This window comes from Schistocerca americana, chromosome X (assembly GCF_021461395.2).
Source record: "Schistocerca americana isolate TAMUIC-IGC-003095 chromosome X, iqSchAmer2.1, whole genome shotgun sequence".
In the NCBI taxonomy this organism is placed as follows: domain Eukaryota; kingdom Metazoa; phylum Arthropoda; class Insecta; order Orthoptera; family Acrididae; genus Schistocerca; species Schistocerca americana.
The window spans coordinates 609,651,920-609,670,144 of record NC_060130.1 but is presented as its reverse complement, the minus strand read 5'-3'; the positions used below and the strand labels follow the sequence as shown (position 1 = coordinate 609,670,144).

Here is an 18,225-nt window from a genome sequence, read left to right as displayed (position 1 = left end):
AACTTTTTATTTTACATTATCTATGTTTCATGTTGAAATGCCAATTTTAGAGTTATTGTTTCATAGATACTAACATATAATCACAGGTTACACCATCAGTGTCCCATAAAATCATTTAATTTGTTTGTTGTATGTTATAAGATATTGATATATTTTGTATTACCATTTAATTTCTTTGGTGGTTGAAGATTTTCTGTTTCATAGCGTTCCAGAAGGTATGTATAACATGTCTGATAGAGTAACATTAGAAAATGAAGTTGTAACATGAAGCTTAGGACATGTAAAATAAATAGTGGTGGGGCATAGGCATAAAGAGTGTTTCTTCTATAGTAAAAATGAATTTTCATATGGGTTTGCCATCTCTTGACTATTGACTAATTATGAAGATGTGACAGTCTTCTCACTAAGCACATAAGTAGGTGATGAAATGTATATGGCTGCTTATTTCATAATTTATTTATATAAACTGAACTGGTATCAGTCTACATTTCGATCTTCAGTAGTGGTATAATTTACTTTTGTCCCCTCACAGGTTGTAGCTTTTAGTACTACATATCAAGTTAAAGCAAAGCTTCCAAACAATTTACAGAAATTCTATGATGGCACAAAAGCTGGAGATGGTTGTGTAGCCTGATACTGGTTCAATCATATAAATAAACAATAAAAAAGTTGCCTTGTGTATACAAGGGCCATTCAGTATTGACTTACACTTTGTTTTTTCATAACATTCATGGTGTCCCATTTGATTCATCATTACAGTTGCAAGTATGTACTACTTTCATCTAATCATAGGTGACAAGACAATCAATCACTGGACTGAAATCCCTGCACAGTATAGCCTATTTCCCAACTGCTGTCATTACATATTGGACAACAAGGAGTGTGATCATCAAGGACAACATGGACAACATGGTTTCTGTGGAAGGCAGGTGTAAACACTGCATGTATTCACAGGCAGTTGAAGGGAGTGTGATGAGAGTGTGCACCATCATGAAAAGTGCTCTTGCAACGTGTCAGTGCTCATCTTCATATGAATAAGAAAAACCTGGCTGCCATCACTGAAATAGCATTCCAGGCAGTGCCACAACTGGCGTATTCTCCTGACTTGGCCCCTGTAACTTATATAGGCCCTCTTTGAACCAATTTTGTAGAGTCTGTCATAACCACAGCAAACAGCTGCTTGCGTTTCCTTGAAGTCTGCAAAGAGAAGTCTGCTCTGAGGTTCCTTCATAGCCCTGAACAGATGGTGACCAGAAGGGACCATGTCAGGTGAATGCAGTGGGTCTGGCAGTGCCTTGAATGCTATTTCAGCAAGGGTAGCCATGGTTTTTCAACTTGTGTGAACACAAGCACTATCATTTTGAAAGAGGACTTTTGGTAACCATGCACACACTACACACACTGCCACCAATAGACTGTGAATATCTGCAGTGTTTACACCCTTCTTCCACAGAAACCATGTTGCCTGCACTGCCCTTGGTGATCACAGTACATGTTGTCTACTCACACAATGAAAGCAGTTAGGAAAATGGGCTGTACTGTTAAGAGATTACATATCTAGTGATTAGCCTGCCACCTGTGGTCAAACCAAAGTGCTACATATTTCCAAATATAATAACGAGTCAAATGGTGCACCATGATTGATGGGAAATAATAGAGTGTAAATCAATGCAAAACACATTAGAACTTTCAGATTGTATTTCATACCTTAGGGGCTTATTTATAGAATATTTCCTGATAGGTTACCAGAGGAAAATGATAGTGATTTAAAGTGAGAGCAATCAACATATTCATAAGACTGTTTGCTTGTTAACATTTAACTTCGGTCAGAGCAACTCTGTTTTCAATCTCTTGTGTTTGTTTCATTTCATGTAAGTCTGGCACCTTATAGAACTGCCAATAAATAAGTATCCTTTCAATATCAGGTTCTAAATCACTAAATGTTTTTTAGTTTTCGTTTTAAAAAAGTCATTATGCATTGGCTGACATTTATCATCAATTTAATGTGAGACAGTTACTAGGAACACTATTCAATGAAAGAGACATTATTAGTACCATACACTATGATTAAATTTTACCAATTCTGTAAGTTCAGCAAAAAGAACCTTTCATTGTAAATTAATTACAGTATTTATAGTAATCACAGTTTGATTGTATGCTTGGAATTCTACTGCATAACTCTTTGTTGCAAGCTCAGATTTTCATGTTGTGAGATTACACTGGCACCTATTTCAACAATTATATTCATGCTATCTATGCCTTTCACAGCTTGATTATTACCAAAATCATGATGGGGCAAATGGTGCTGGTATTACATACAAATACCCTGTTCTGTGTTAATATCATAGCAACAGTTGGGTGCGTCACCCTGGATCGATACTGTACTAAAATACAATCTTGGTCAAAATGTGACACAGCCCATAAGTAACATAAAAAGAACATTTAAAGCTAGAATTACTGAGCGATGGTGCAAAAAATTTTGATTTAATGATATGACTCATACTAGAGAACAATGAGAAGATGCTTCAGTAGTAATGGCTGAGAAACTTGCAAGCTCTTGAGGAGACTGCAAACCAGCACAGCGCAATGTATATAGCAGTGACACAGGGTGTGTACCATTCCACTTGCTAGATGAAAAAAAAATTAATAATCTTCTTAAATGTGTTCCCCAGGAGAGCATTGGAAACCATGATAACTGTTACAAATGGGTACATATTTCTCTGCTATCCTAATTTATAAATTTCTGTAATGCGTAAGCAAAATATGAAGAGGAGGTATATGATAATAGTACTGGTATTCTGCAAAATGATGAAATGGTAAAGCCCCAAAACATGTGTTAACAGTAACTCTTTGTCGGTGGGGTATAAATGTGATAGTGTTGTGATATTCGACAAGTATTATATTTAGACATAAAAATAAACATACCTTGGTGGCATCTTGATACCAAATTCTCTAACTCACATAAAATCAGCCAATAGCCCACAGAGATAAATTGATATTGTGAAAAAAAGCAATTATTAAAGTTAGTTAATTAATGTCTGTGACTATTGATGTTTTCTGCATGCAATTTTCACCATCTAAATTGCGATTTCTTGACTGTTTACCAAACATTTCACCATCCTGTCATTCATGTATTAGAAAATATGCCTCCAGGCAGTTTCTGAATGGAAATCACCAGTGTAGTAAGTCAGGTTATGAAATCTAGCTCAGCATGATAAAAGTTTTGTTTTCTAGCATTGTGACACAAATGTAACAAATTATGTCATTAAATGATGAGTGGTCGTTAAATCATGACAACTCTGTCAGGCTCTTAAATCTATGTGATGATAGTGACAAATCACAATGCAACTCCTATAAAACTATGGGCAAGATTAGTCAGTAAATAATGTGCATCAGAGTGAGGTGGAGAAACAACATAATTTTTGTGGCTGAAGTAAAAGCATGGGATGTTCAAACCTGGTCAAAATAAAAGCATATCCTAACACATGTCAAGATGAGTAAATAATACATCATAAGAGCCACCTCTGCGAGTTCCAAACTCCAGAAAAACCACTGCCTTTCTTTAGGAACCATAAATTAATCTGATCGCTCCACAGTTATCCCTCTGACACGGTTCCCACCTGTATCTTTGAGGCATGTAACCCACCACCCAGTGGCAGGTCAATGATTTCTGGGAGGGCATATTAGTTTATAGTGTCTTAATTTGCTAGAGACCTAAACTTGATTGTCAGTTTTATTTCAGTGTGAATGTGTATGTGTTTTCTATGTTAGAAGAAGGTCTTTTGGTCGAAAGCTCACATGTATATCAGTCTTTTTGTGTGTCTGCCTGTGACTCAGCATCTCTCCCATCTGATGAGTTGCAATATATCCCTTTGGTAATATTGCCATTATTTCATCTGGGATATTCCATTGTTTGACTATGAATTTGTTTTCATGGGTTCAGCTCTTTGTAACTCAGTTTGTAATATATTCTATATCAAATTAGCCAGAGGATACTAATTATGCTGAATTGTTTTGTGACTCATACACCATGTACACCTTCCTTACTGTTTGGCAGAATAAAATCAATCTCATTTTAATTCTATATGTTGCTTTTGATATTCATTCTCTTACAAGATATTTATTGAGATTTTTTCACATGGACATTTCTTCTTGATGGAGATTTACAGTAATGAGCCTCCCTTATATCTTTTGATATTTAATTTAAAATTATCTTCAAAAAGCTACTTTTAACTTTGTTCTTACCTCTGGCCTAAAATCATTATATATGATTGACTTTTTTAATTGTTTGCAGACATCGTTTTGTATTATTTCCAAGGAGTATATTACATTTATTTTCAAAAATATTTTACCACCTTACTTATATTATAGGATATATTTTTGTTAATAATTTGGTATTTCATTGTCTTATTAATAACAAATAGCAATATCCACTCCAGAAAAATTTGTTTTCTTGTAATGCTGATGTAAAACATGGGTCTCTGTTGCAGTTTTATATGGTTAAAGACTTTTTAAGGCCTGCTGATGTCTCATTTGGTATTAACTGATTCATCTTCTAGTTTCAGCAGCCTATCCTCAAAACTTAGGTTTCTACATGATTTAGCTTCAATGTGAAGTGCAGCAGAAGCAACTATACTTTTATGTTCCATAATATTTTATTTTCACCAAACTTTATATAGCAAGTATAAATAAAGAAATAATGAGACACATCCCATATTTAAAAGGTATTGCCTGAAGTTTCTCCAGATCAAGCATATCTTGAATAGGGAGTGCTCTAGTTCATACACAGCAAAAATTTGTCCTGGATCATTCAAACATATGACAACAAGATGATTCTCATATACTGCAGAACAGTTTAAATAGTACTTCTGGCAGGAGGCTGGTATCTATCCTGGAAGCTGCAAGTTGCCACCTATTTACTATAACTGCTCCAATGTGGTGGATAATGCAAGTTTACAACACTGCTCCGTGTCTTGGGAAAGCAGCTATTTCCAATTTCAGAGATGATTTCAAACCTGCCTCCAGTATCCTGGCTCTGGATCATGTCAAATCTGCTTATGTGGTAGTACATGAACACCTGTATACCCTTGTCGTGTAGTCACATTCTCCTCATCATTCCAATGTTCACTCTTAGCCCTTCTCATTGATGTGTCAATATGCTGACTTGTATCGTCACGTTATCTACATTTGAGATTGCTGTTACCAGTCTCTGCTGGAGGATTGCCACATGGCATCTTTTAGAGAACATGGACAGTGTCTCTCTGCTTCTGTCTTTTTAGTATAATCATAATTCCAGTTGTGTACATAACATCCAGTAAGAAGTACAGTACTTGATATAGGACAAAATAGGTTATTAGTAATTTTTCTTACAATGGACTTTCTTGAATAGGCATTAAACCTAATGTAACACACCATGAGGTGAACTTGTTAGTCTGTGATAAAATAGATTTAAATGGGCAGAAGACAGCCATTGTATTTTGGCCTTGTAAGTTTGTACTTGCAGCCATGGCATGGACCATGAAGCAATTTACTTTACTGTATTGTAGAGATATGTCATGACAAGGAGTATCATAGCCCATTCTTCCTGGGAAGTTCTTTTGACAAATATGACTCTCATGTACATTAACATTGATATCAATGTAGACGGAAAGTGTATCATTAAAATCCAATTAAATGTTCCATAAGGGGATTAATTTGTAGCTGGTAGACACCTATAATCCTGTGGAAAATAGTGCAGCACAACATTGTCTCTAATGCTAAGGTAGACTGTAAAAAGACTTGCTAATAATCAAAGATCATAGAACAAAGTGCTAAGTGATTCATAATTACATCATTCACATGGAAATATGCAGTTTATGGCATATCAGCAGCTGATGCAATGTGGCTAACAGAGTACTGGGTGATGTAGGCAGTGGACACTATTAACCTCTTATTCCCATTTGTTGACTTTGGAAATCTCCTTAACAGGCCAACTGCAATATAGTGAAACTAGACATCTACAAACAGAAGAGTGCAGATATCATTGGAGTAGTTTAGTTAAAAATCATATTTCTGTTTCTGTTATTCCATACAGTGCCTTATATAGTGGTTGATGGATCATTACAACTGTGATAAATCAGAACTGTGTCCAACTCTGTCACTCTTCTTCAGAAATTCCAAATGACCAAACATTTGTGAATCATGAAAATACTTCAGGCTGGCTAGCTGTAAAGTAGATGTTACAATAAAGAATGCATTTCTAGCCTACTGCACTGTAATTCAGTGTGCAAAATGCTCAGTCCCTTAATTGATATTCTCCTTTGAGAGCTGCTTCTATCTGTAACTCATTCATGGTCCTCAGCTTCACTGATGGGATATTATCCATGGCTAGATAATTTCTCAAAAGACAGTTTCTGTGTATTCACTAAACCCTCAGTGTCCATCTTGCCTATTAACCTAACTGATCCTTACGACTTGTTGAGCACATAAGAAACCATAATCCATTACCATAGTGAATATCTGCCCTCACAGCCAAGATTTTTTGTTCCTTGTGATGGCACTCAACTCTAAGTTAGCCAGTTCAAATTCTCATTGTGGAAGAAATTTTCTCCACCAGTATTCATCTACAAGGGGAGGAGAGGTGGTGGAGTATAGTACCTAACCACCAGACTTGGCATAAATGTTCTGTGGTAAACTCAACACCAATCTGCAGCATCTCATGGAGAGAGGGCATGTCACTGTAGAGGGTGAGCTATTGGTCAGATGGGACATAAAGTTCTGCTATCTTCTTGGTGCTGTTTGAGATGACCAGGAAATGTTCTGGCACCAGGTTTCCTTGTCTCTTTTCCCTCAGCATTAACATGACACCCACTATATACACATCCATTTCAATCATCAACACTCAACAGACACACATAAGCCACAGTCTTACACACTGAAAAGAAAGAAGGCATTGTGCATGACGGAGGAAATCATTTCTGATTGGCAGCTGAACCTAACCCTGAGGGCCTTGTAGCCAACAATCCCACACAACTCTTTCTTTTAACTTAGTGAATGCTATACTGAATTCCTAAGATTGAAACATACCAACCCTTCAGACAATTTCAAGGCCACTTTTTCTGTTGCATTGTAAATCTTCTCAACTATGGAAAGCACTTTGGAGGAAAACATAAATAATCTTAAATACTTAAACACACAGTATTGATGTTCCAGACATCAATACTGTGTATTTAAGTTTATAATACATCTGTGTTCCTCCAAATACTGGCAGAATATTTCATAAAAGTTACAAATAATGTTTTTAGTTTGTGTGATGATTTACATTAGAGCTGCACCTTTCCTATAACCACTAGCAACACTGTGAAGATATAACTTGGAATTTTTGTCTGTATGACGAAAGATAATTCCACATCCTTGAGGACTGAGAAAGATTATTATGGATCCTTGTTTCAACAAAACCTAATGCCCCTTGTAGCATTTCTTTGTGACCAAAATGGTACTGAAACAGAGGATGACAGACTAAAGGACGAAATACTAAATGTCTTTTTCCAAAGCTGTTTCACAGAGGAAGACTGCACTGTAGTTTCTTCTCTAGATTGTCACACAAATGACAAAATGGTAGATATCAAAATAGATGACAGAGGGTTAGAAAAACAATTAAACTCACTCAAAAGAAGAAAGGCAGCTGGACCTGATGGGATACCAGTTCAATTTTGCACAGAGTACGCAAAGGAACTTGCCCCCCTTCATGCATCGGTGTACCATAGGTCTCTAGGAGAGCGTAGCAATCCAAAAGATTGGTAAAGGGCACAGGTCATCCCTGTTCTCAAGAAGGGATGTCGAACAGATGATCAGAACTGTAGACCTATACCTCTAACATCGATCAGTTGTAGAATTTCGGAACATGTATTATCTTCGAGTGTAATGACTTTTCTGGAGACTAGAAATCTACTCTGTAGGAATCAGCATGGGTTTTGAAAAAGATGATCGCGTGAAACCCAGCTCGCGCTATTCACCCACGAGACTCAGAGGGCCATGGACACGGGTTCCCAGGTAGATGCCGTGTTTCTTGACTTCTGCAAGGCATTTGATACAGTTGCCCACAGTTGTTTAATGAACAAAGTAAGAGCATATGGACTATCAGACCAATCGTGTGATTTGATTGAAGAGTTACTAGATAACAGAATGCAGCATGTCATTCTCAATGGAGAGAAGTCTTCTGAAGTAAGAGTGATTTCAGGTGTGCCACTGGGGAGTGTCACAGGACTGTTACTATTCACAATATAGATAAATGACCTGGTAAATAACATCAGAAGTTCACTGAGCCTTTTCATGGATGATGCTGTAGTATATTGAGAGGTTGTAATAATGGAAAATTGTACTGAAATGCAGGGTGATCTGCAAAGAATTGACGCCCACTGCTTGAATACTGCTCACTGGTGTGGGATCTGTACCAGATATGGTTGATAGAAGAGATAGAGAAGATCCAATGGAGAGCAGCACGCTTCGTTACAGGATCATTTAGTAATCACGAAAGCATTACAGAGATGATATATAAACTCCAGTGGAAGACTCTGCAAGAGAGATGCTCAGTAGCTCGGTACGGGCTTTTGTTGAAGTTTCAAGAACATGCCTTCACCGAGGACTCAAGCAGTATATTGCTCCCTCATATGTATATCTCGAGAAGAGACCATGAGGATAAAATCAGAGAGATTAGAGCCCACACAGAGGGATACGAATAATCTTTCTTTCCACAGACAATACAAGACTGGAATAGTAGGGAGAACCGATAGAGGTACTCAAGGTACCCTCTGCCACATCCCCTCAGGTGGCTTGTGGAGTATGGATGTAGATGTAGCTGTAGATTTCTAGCAGTGGTTGTGCCTTGGTACTCTAATGGTTCATGAAGTACCTGTATTAGGAGCACGTTTTGTGTAAACTTCTGAAACTATGAATGTACTGAGGAGTTGGAAAACCTATTAAGGTTTTTATTTCTATATATTGTTATGGACTACAGCTCCATTTACTAGGTGCTCTAAGATGTTTCTTTATTGGGTGATAAAGAGTACAATGTCTCATGCAAATGAAGGCCTGTTGCTTAAATACATTTCAGTATAGTTATTTACTACTTTAGATGCTCCTCGTATGTCTTTGAAAACATGACATGTCTTTCAGAAAGCAAAAACACATAATGGATATGAAAAATTCAAACAGGTGGTCCATCACACATTAGAAGAAAATTGGAGTGTTGCACAGATTATGTGCCATATAGTTTAACTGATAGAGGGCATCAAGTATTATGAAGACAGAGTTTTCCCAGCAAGCTTTGTAATCCTTGCTTTTCCAGTAGTCTATCTGTATATACATAGTGGAGAAATACTTCACAGCTAAACCAATGGTGACTGTATCTTCTGCTCCAAACTGGACAAAGTTTAAGCTGTAGCACTATTTATTTTCAACATATAATAAAAATATTCTCCTCCTCCAATGAAGAATACCAGGAGTTTGACAACAAAACTGACAATATAGTACCATTTCTTACAAAGTTCTAACAAATGTTTATTAATAACTATTACCCTAGAAACTTTTCATGCCATGGAAACAGTTTCCTTTAGTTGTATGATGTATTAAATACATGCAATGATATTATTACGAGTTAAATGACTTGCGATTGTTAAATACTGATTACAGTTTAAAATACCATTTCATTTCAGTATCACACTTATCAGGTACAGTGCAGATATATTAAAGGTACAGATTTATGTAGTCTGCGGTAATTTAACAAAACTCACATCTGGTAGATGGGCAGGCTGTTGTGGTGCAAACAGCTTGACTAATTCCAATGCCAGTTGGTACCACATTACACATGATTCACAGAAGACACACTGATCATTATCATCAATACGACATGTGTGACCTGTACGCCATGAAACAGCAACCATTGCTTTCAGCAGTTGGCACACATCTTGTGACAGAACACCAGTCACTCCTGTATGCCGCTCTATCTTCTGTAGCTCCAGCTGTTAACATGGTCCTATTAATATTTGCCTTTACATATTATTGAGGATTGTGTCAATGGTTAGTTATTGGATTCATATAATGAAACACGTATCTCCCTCTTTGTAAAAAAACTTTAAATTTCACTGTTAAAACATATTTAAGATAAACAACTCATAGACTTATACAACTAGTGCACACTAAAGATTTGTGAAACTGAGAAATTTTAAAAAATTTTTAACATCAAACTCCACAAATTATAAATTTTTACAAACAAGTTCAAAAAGAGGTCAATAAATTAACCTGAAAATAATTTTTTTTAAAAGCCACTTTTTATTTAGACAAATTTTCATCATAAAATGTATACTGATTAAACTACATCATTAAATGGTGAAAGATATCATTCTCTGGGAACTGAAAATCAGCATAAGAACAATCAAACATTTTAAAAAATGACAAATAAAATTAGGTTTTGTTATGTTTTCTAAAATGGCTATTTGTGTGTTTACCACTTTCCATGATCACAACTATCATTCCATAGAAACCTAGATTGACCTGTCTTCTATTGACAAAATGCTAAGATGCAAGCTTCTACAAACAAATATTGTAAACAATAGTTAATATCACAGAATATGGGGCTGCGGTTGAAAATAAAACTGGATGCAAAGCTTTTGACTAGCCACATTACACAAATGCAACTATCCATTAATAAAAATAGGTAAAGATCATTGATATTTTAAAGCAATACTAAATTTAATCATTCAAGTGATAGAAAGCTGCTATATAAGTAACAGCTGATTAGAAGTTCACTTTTAGTGCATCTACTGCTGCAAAGGTGACAACATGTGTATATTTGCTGCAATTAAGTGTCAAATAGTAATAACAAATATTGTTATAAAAGAGAACAAAGCCAAGTACTGAAGTAACAATAGTCAGTATTTTATAAACAGTAGTTGTGAATTTTGCATAATTTTAACGATATAAAATAATTAACTGTGTTGCCTTATTTTACTTCGAATTTTCTGTTCTCTTCACACATCTGTAGCAAATGAAACTTCACCTAATCTTAGTCAACTACTCACAGTTCTTCCGAGGCAGAATACCAAAAGTCCAAGAATTCACATTTTCCAGTAGCATATCTGACATCCCATAAATTGGTATGCTAGTCTGTTAGAGCCTGAAGAGTTTTGTTAGACATGTGAACAGAGCTAAAGCTCATTAGAGTTATGCTCATAGTAGTCTCACATGCATGCTTCAGAATCTCAATGCGTAACATCAATACAATCAGTCTTTATACCATGTGTGAACAGAGCCTACAAGTTTCCAGTTAATAACATCATATAACAGTCATTTGGTCATTGTGTCACCCATAACACTGGACAGTTCACAAAGCATATAGCAATTATAAATGACTATTTAATGTATAGTGTTACATTTGGTAGTTCACCTGTGTAGCTGAGTGATCTACTGCCATGTTGAGGACCCACATTCAATCCCTGGTGCTGCCAAAGATTTTTCTTTCATGGGAGGACTGGAATGGAGTGCACTCAGCCAGTTGAGGAGCTATTTGAATTAGTAGTAGCAGTTCCATAGTCTGGAAAGCTGACAACAGCTGGGAGAACAGTTTTTTCACCCCAAGCCACTCTATGATGCACAAAAATTGAGCTGTATGGCAAAAGGTGACATCATAGCTTGTTGGCATCCCATTCTATTTTGGGCAAAACTGTGGAATTACTCAACATACATGTGGTCCACAGGGTGGAAAACTTCGAATATTCACACTGTTTGCATTGAGGGTTTGTGAGCAGGCTTCCCATATTTGGTCCCTGTAAAGTGACATATAAGGTCTGTTAAATATTTCTGCTATTACCTTTTACTTACTGTGCATGATCTCCTTCAAAATACTCTCCTCCACAACTGTTACACCACTTCCAATGCCATTTCCACTACCAGAATCAGTCTTGGTATGCCTCTTGCTGGATCATGTAAAGTGCTGTCCATGACTTTTCTTTTATCTCCTCTATCACTGCAGGCTTCACACTTTCAATGGGGGTTTCAGCTTTGCAAATAAAAAAAGAGTCCACAGGGGCCAGGTTTGGAGTGTACGGAGGATGAGGCAGCACAGTGATTTGTTTTTTGTGCAATAGTCATGCACTAACAGGGATGAATATGCGCATGCATCATCGTGATGCAAGAGCCACGAATTTTCTTGCCACAATTCAGGCCATTTCCTTCTCACACTTTCTCAAAGGTGTTGCAACATGAACCAATAGTACCACTGGTTAACAATTTCTCCTGTGGCATGAATTCATGATGAACTAATCCTTCAACATCAAAGAAAACTATTGGCATGGGTTTGACATTTGACCTGACCTCATGACCTTTTTCTGGTCTTGAGAGAAACTTTCCTGACCCATTGTCAAGAGTGAACCTTGGTCTCAACATCATAACCATAAACCAACATCTCATCACCAGTTATAATTCTCTTAAGGAACATCTCATTCTCATTTACACAATCCAAAACCTCTTCACAGATTGCAAGGTGATGGTATTTTTGGTCTTGACTCATGAGCCGTGGGATGAACTTAGCAGCAGCATGACGCAGTCCAAGATGCTGTGTCAGGATTTCATGAAATGATCATACTTAATTGTTACATTGTTCTGCAATCTCAAAGACAGTCTGTCTTCAATTAGCATGCAAAATTTCATTGTATTCATTACATGAGCATTGTTGGTAGACATTGAAGGGCAACCTGAATGAGGGACATCTTTAACTTCCATCTGGCCATTTTTAAACTGTGTGAACCATTTGTAACACTGAGTATGGCTTAAGCACTCATCACTGTTTGCTTTCTGCATCATTTGGTGTATCTCTGTAAAGGTTTTCTTGAGTTTCACACAAAATTTAATGCAAACACGATGCTCCTCTAACTCTGCTATCTCGAAATTCGCAAACTGTGTGACACAACGTTGTACTCAATATAGCACTCAACAATAACTAACAGACAAACAATAATGAAACTTCCAGCAGTTACACATTAAACACAGGTGTGTGCAGGGATGCCAACTACATTTCCCTCCAACATACCACTGGTGTGAAATTATGAATGTTCCAGAATTTTTTGAACAGATCTTTTATTATGATTGTTATCTTAGGGGTATTAACAACTATGTGGTATGCACACATGGATTGGACAAGGGGATCTAGACAGTTAGGTTCCCTCAATCAAGAGCTCTTTCCCCAAATTTTGTAGTTAAATTTTGCTGTGTGGATTTGTATTTTGGGACTAAACAGTCAGGCAATCAGCATCTGAGGCATAAACTGTGTGTTAATGTTGTTGATGTTAGCTTTAGGGCCCTTTACTTTGTGATTAACAAAGAAAACTACATATAGACATAGAGTAAAATGAAATCTATAATGTACATTAATCACATAATGCACATGATAAACCAGCCTCTATGCAACACCAAAAATCTCTTACTTAATGTTTTAGTGAAGGAAAGTCGTGATCCACAAAAGTTGAAAATATGTGCTCTGCTCTGCTCAGCCTGACGTCATCTAACTCTGAGAGAGAGATCTTCATTTATATCAAGGACCATTATTCTGTCAGTATATGATATGCAATAGGTTAAAATATATTTCACTGAAATGAGTACATTAAAAGCGCTACAGTCAATACTGTCAGTGTGTGATAGCAATGGAAATGTTACTGATGATGGTGTCACTAAAGCAGAGTTACTAATACAGTTTTCCATAATTCCTTCACAAAAGAAGACAAAGTAAATATTCCAGAATTCAAAACCAGAACAGCTGTTAGCCTGAGTGACATAAAAGTAGATATGTTAGGTGTTGCGAAACAACTCAAATCACTTAAGAAATGAAAGTCTTCCAGTCCAGATGGTATACCAGTCAGATTCCTTTCAGAGTATGCAGACACAATAGCGCCTTTCTTAGCAACCGTAAATAACCACTCACTTGACAAAATGTTTGTTCCTAAAGGCTGGAAAGTAGATCAGGTCACTCCAATATTCAAGAAAGGAAATAGGAGTAACCCATTGAATTACAGACCCACATCACTGACCTCAATTTGCAGTAGGATTTTGGAGCATATACTGTACATATACATTATGAATCACCTTGAAGAAAATGACTTATTGATACATTACCAACACGGATTCAGAAAATATTGTTCTTGTGCAACACAGCTGGCTCTTTATTCCCATGAAGTAATAGGTGCTGTCGACAAGGGATCTCAGATTGATTCCATATTCCTAGATTTCCAGAAGGCTTTTGATACCATTCCTCACAAGGGACTATTAATCAAATTATGTGCATATGGAGTATCATCTCAGTTGTGTGACTGGATTCGTGATTTCCTCTCAGAGAGGTCACAGTTCATAGTGATAGATGGTAAATCATCGAGTAGAACAGAAGTGATATCTGACATTCTGTAAGATAGTGTCATAGGCCCTCTGCTGTTCCTGATTTACATAAATGATCTAGGTGTTAATCTGAGCAGCCCCCTTCGATTGTTTGCAGATGGTGCTGTAATTTACCGTCTAGTAGAATCATCAGATGATCAATTCCAATTACAAAATGATCTAGAGAGAATTTCTGTATGGTGCGAAAAGTGGCAATTGGCACTAAACAAACAAAAGTGTGAGGTCATCCACATGGGTACTAAAAGAAATCTAATAAATTTTGGTTATACGATAAATCACACAAATCCAAGGGCTGTCAATTGGACTAAATACCTAGGAATTACAATTATGAGCAACTCAAATTGGAAAGACCACATTGATAATATTGTGGGGAAGATGAAACAAAGACTGTGCTTTGTTGGCAGAACACTTAGAGGATGTGATATACCCACTAAAGAGACAGCCTACATTACATTTGTCCATCCTCTGCTGGAATATTTCTGCGTGGTATGGGATCCTTACCAGGTAGGATTGACGGAGGACATCGAAAAAGTGCAAAGAAGGGCAGCTTGTTTTGTGTTATCACGCAATATGGGTGAGAGTGTCACTAATATGATATACAAGTTGGAGTGGCAGTCACTGAAACAAAGGCAGTTTTCTTTGCAGCGAGATCTATTTACAAAATTTCAGTCATCAACTTTCACTTCTGAATGCGAAAATATTTTGTTGACGCCCACCTACGTAGGGAGAAATGATCATCATAATAAAACAAGAGAAATCAGAGCTCGAACAGAAAGTTTTAGGTGTTCCTTTTTCCCATGCGCCATTCAAGATAGGAATGGTAGAGAAGTAGTACGAAAATGATTTGATAAACCCTCTGCCAGGCACTTAAGTGTGAATTACAGAGTAACCATGTAGATGTAGATGTAGATGTAGACAGACAGGCAGGTCCTCATGCTGTAGCAGAAAACCATGCATTAATGGAATGTATCCAGCACACAAGGGTATAAGGTCATCATCTCTGCTTCATTGCGGGATGGAGGTAACTTCACATGTTACAGCTTATTGTAACTCTTACCCAGCTATATGTTTTCCCATTAGCAAATCAGTTTATGGATTAACAGCATGATAACTGTGTACAGGGGAATGGCACGCAGCTTGATGATGGCCTCCTCTGAAAGCTCTTTCACTACTTTGTCAGAGATTTAATTTCCCTGAATGTCAATGAGGTATCAAGTAAAATTCCACTACCTTCCATTGTCTCTGTGCCTGGTAAACAGTGTCATAGATTCAATAGACAGTTTTGCCTATTATGTACAAGTCTTAATTGGACTGTGCAGCACTCAGGGAAATGGAGCTGGTAAAGAACATAATGCCTTGATCAGCACCTCCAGGATTATATGAATTTTGGTGTGAAAGTTAGAGCACTGACTCATTCAGAAGATGAATTCTGAAAACACAGTCAGGGAACATGATTGCATGTGTTAGATTATCCCCTGGACAGACTAACCTGCGTGCATAGCTTTAAAATTGTTGTTCTCATTTAAAAGCTGATAAAGATATATTTTTAAAATATGAGTTTCAATGTGGACTTAATATACCCCATTAATTTTAAAAACATCCTGGGATTTTACAGTAACTAGAGAGGAGGCCAACTGAGTGCTTATGAATGAAATTTCCAAATCTATCAGAAGCTATTTTGCTCAAATCTTGAAGTGGTTGGTGGTGTTTGGGTATCATATATGTGAGTGCTCCAGATGAAGATGGGCAGCTGGGGTGTGTACAGATGACTAGCCAATGGAGCAATATTTTTAGCGATGTAGCAGAATGAGGAGCTGCCGCCAGGTGAATAATGTGACTCCCCACCCCATTTTCAGAAAATATGATGGGAATGGTGCTTTTTTGGTAAGTCTTAATACCCAAATCAGTGCCATTATGATGATATGCATCTAACATTTTAGGTAAATCTAAACACAAAGATGATGTGACTTACCAAACGAAAGTGCTGGCAGGTCGATAGACACGCAAACAAACACAAACATACACACAAAATTCGAGCTTTCGCAAACAACGGTTGCTAAGTCAGGAAAGGGGGAATTAGAGGGAAAGGCGAAAGGATGTGGGTTTTAAGGGAGAGGGTAAGGAGTCATTCCAATCCCGGGAGTGGAATGACTTACCTTAGGGGGAAAAAAGGACTGGTATACACTCGCACACACACACATATCCATTCACACATACACAGACACAAGCAGACATTTGTAAAGGCAAAGAGTTTGGGCAGAGATGTCAGTCGAGGCGGAAGTACAGAGGCAAAGATGTTGTTGAAAGACAGGTGAGGTATGAGTGGCGGCAAATTGAAATTAGAAATTAGCGGAGATTGAGGCCTGGCGGATAATGAGAAGAGAGGATATACTGAAGGGCAAGTTCCCAACTCAGGAGTTCTGATAGGTTGGTGTTAGTGGGAAGTATCCAGATAACTCGGATGGTGTAACACTGTGCCAAGATGTGCTGGCCGTGCACCAAGGCATGTTTAGCCACAGGGTGATCCTCATTACCATTAAACACTGTCTGCCTGTGTCCATTCATGCAAATGGACAGTTTGTTGCTGGTCATTCCCACATAGAAAGCTTCACAGTGTAGGCAGGTCAGTTGGTAAATCACGTGGGTGCTTTCACACGTGGCTCTGCCTATGATCGTGTACACCTTCCGGGTTACAGGACTGGAGTAGGTGGTGGTGGGAGGGTGCATGGGACACGTTTTACACCAGGGGCGGTTACAAGGGTAGGAGCCAGAGGGTAGGGAAGGTGGTTTGGGGTTTCATAGGGATGAACTAAGAGGTTATGAAGGTTAGGTGGACGGCAGAAAGACACCCTTGGTGGAGTGGGGAGGATTTCATGAAGGATGGATCTCATTTCAGAGCAGGATTTGAGGAAGTCGTATCCCTGCTGGAGAGCCACATTCAGAGTCTGATCCAGTCCTGGAAAGTATCCTGTCACAAGTGGGGCACTTTTGGGGTTCTTCTGTGGGAGGTTCTGGGTTTGAGGAGATGAGGAAGTGGCTCTGGTTATTTGTTTCTGTACCAGGTCGGGAGGGTAGTTGCGGGATGTGAAAGCTGTTTTCAGGTTGTTGGTGTAATGGTTCAGGAATTCCGGACTGTAGCAGATTCGTTTGCCATGAAGACCTAGGCTGTAGGGAAGGGACCGTTTGATGTGGAATGGGTGGCAGCTGTCATAATGGAGGTACTGTTGCTTGTTGGTGGGTTTGATGTGGACGGACATGTGAAGCTGGCCATTGGACAGGTGGAGGTAAACGTCAAGGAAAATGGCATGGGATTTGGAGTAGGACCAGGTGAATCTGATGGCACCAAAGGAGTTGAGGTTGGAGAGGAAATTCTGGAGTTCTTCTTCACTGTGAGTCCAGATCATGAAAATGTCATCAATAAATCTGTACCAAACTTTGGGTTGGCAGGCCTGGGTAACCAAGAAGGCTTCCTCTAAGCAACCCATGAATAGGTTGGCATACGAGGGGGCCATCCTGGTACCCATGGCTGTTCCCTTTAATTGGTGGTACGTCTGGCCTTCGAAAGTGAAAAAGTTGTGGGTCAGGATGAAGCTTGCTAAGGTAATGAGGAAAGAGGTTTTAGGTAGGGTGGCAGGTTATCGGTGTGAAAGGAAGTGCTCCATCGCAGCGATGCCCTGGACGTGCGGAATATTTGTGTATAAGGAAGTGGCATCAATTGTTACAAGGATGGTTTCCGGCGGTAACAGACTGTGTAAGGATTCCAGGCGTTCGAGAAAGTAGTTGGCGTCTTTGATGAAGGATGGGAGA

At 38.1% G+C, this 18,225-nt stretch overlaps 1 protein-coding gene across 1 annotated transcript in view; it reads right to left on the bottom strand.

The window, feature by feature from the left end:
* The window catches only part of LOC124554918 (protein unc-79 homolog), an 859,177-nt gene that overhangs the window by 593,030 nt on the left and 247,922 nt on the right, over nucleotides 1–18,225 (bottom strand). The window contains exon 15 of the mRNA XM_047128608.1: nucleotides 9,771–9,998. Coding sequence (XP_046984564.1) covers nucleotides 9,771–9,998 — 228 coding nt within the window. The remainder of the gene's footprint in view (nucleotides 1–9,770; nucleotides 9,999–18,225) is intronic.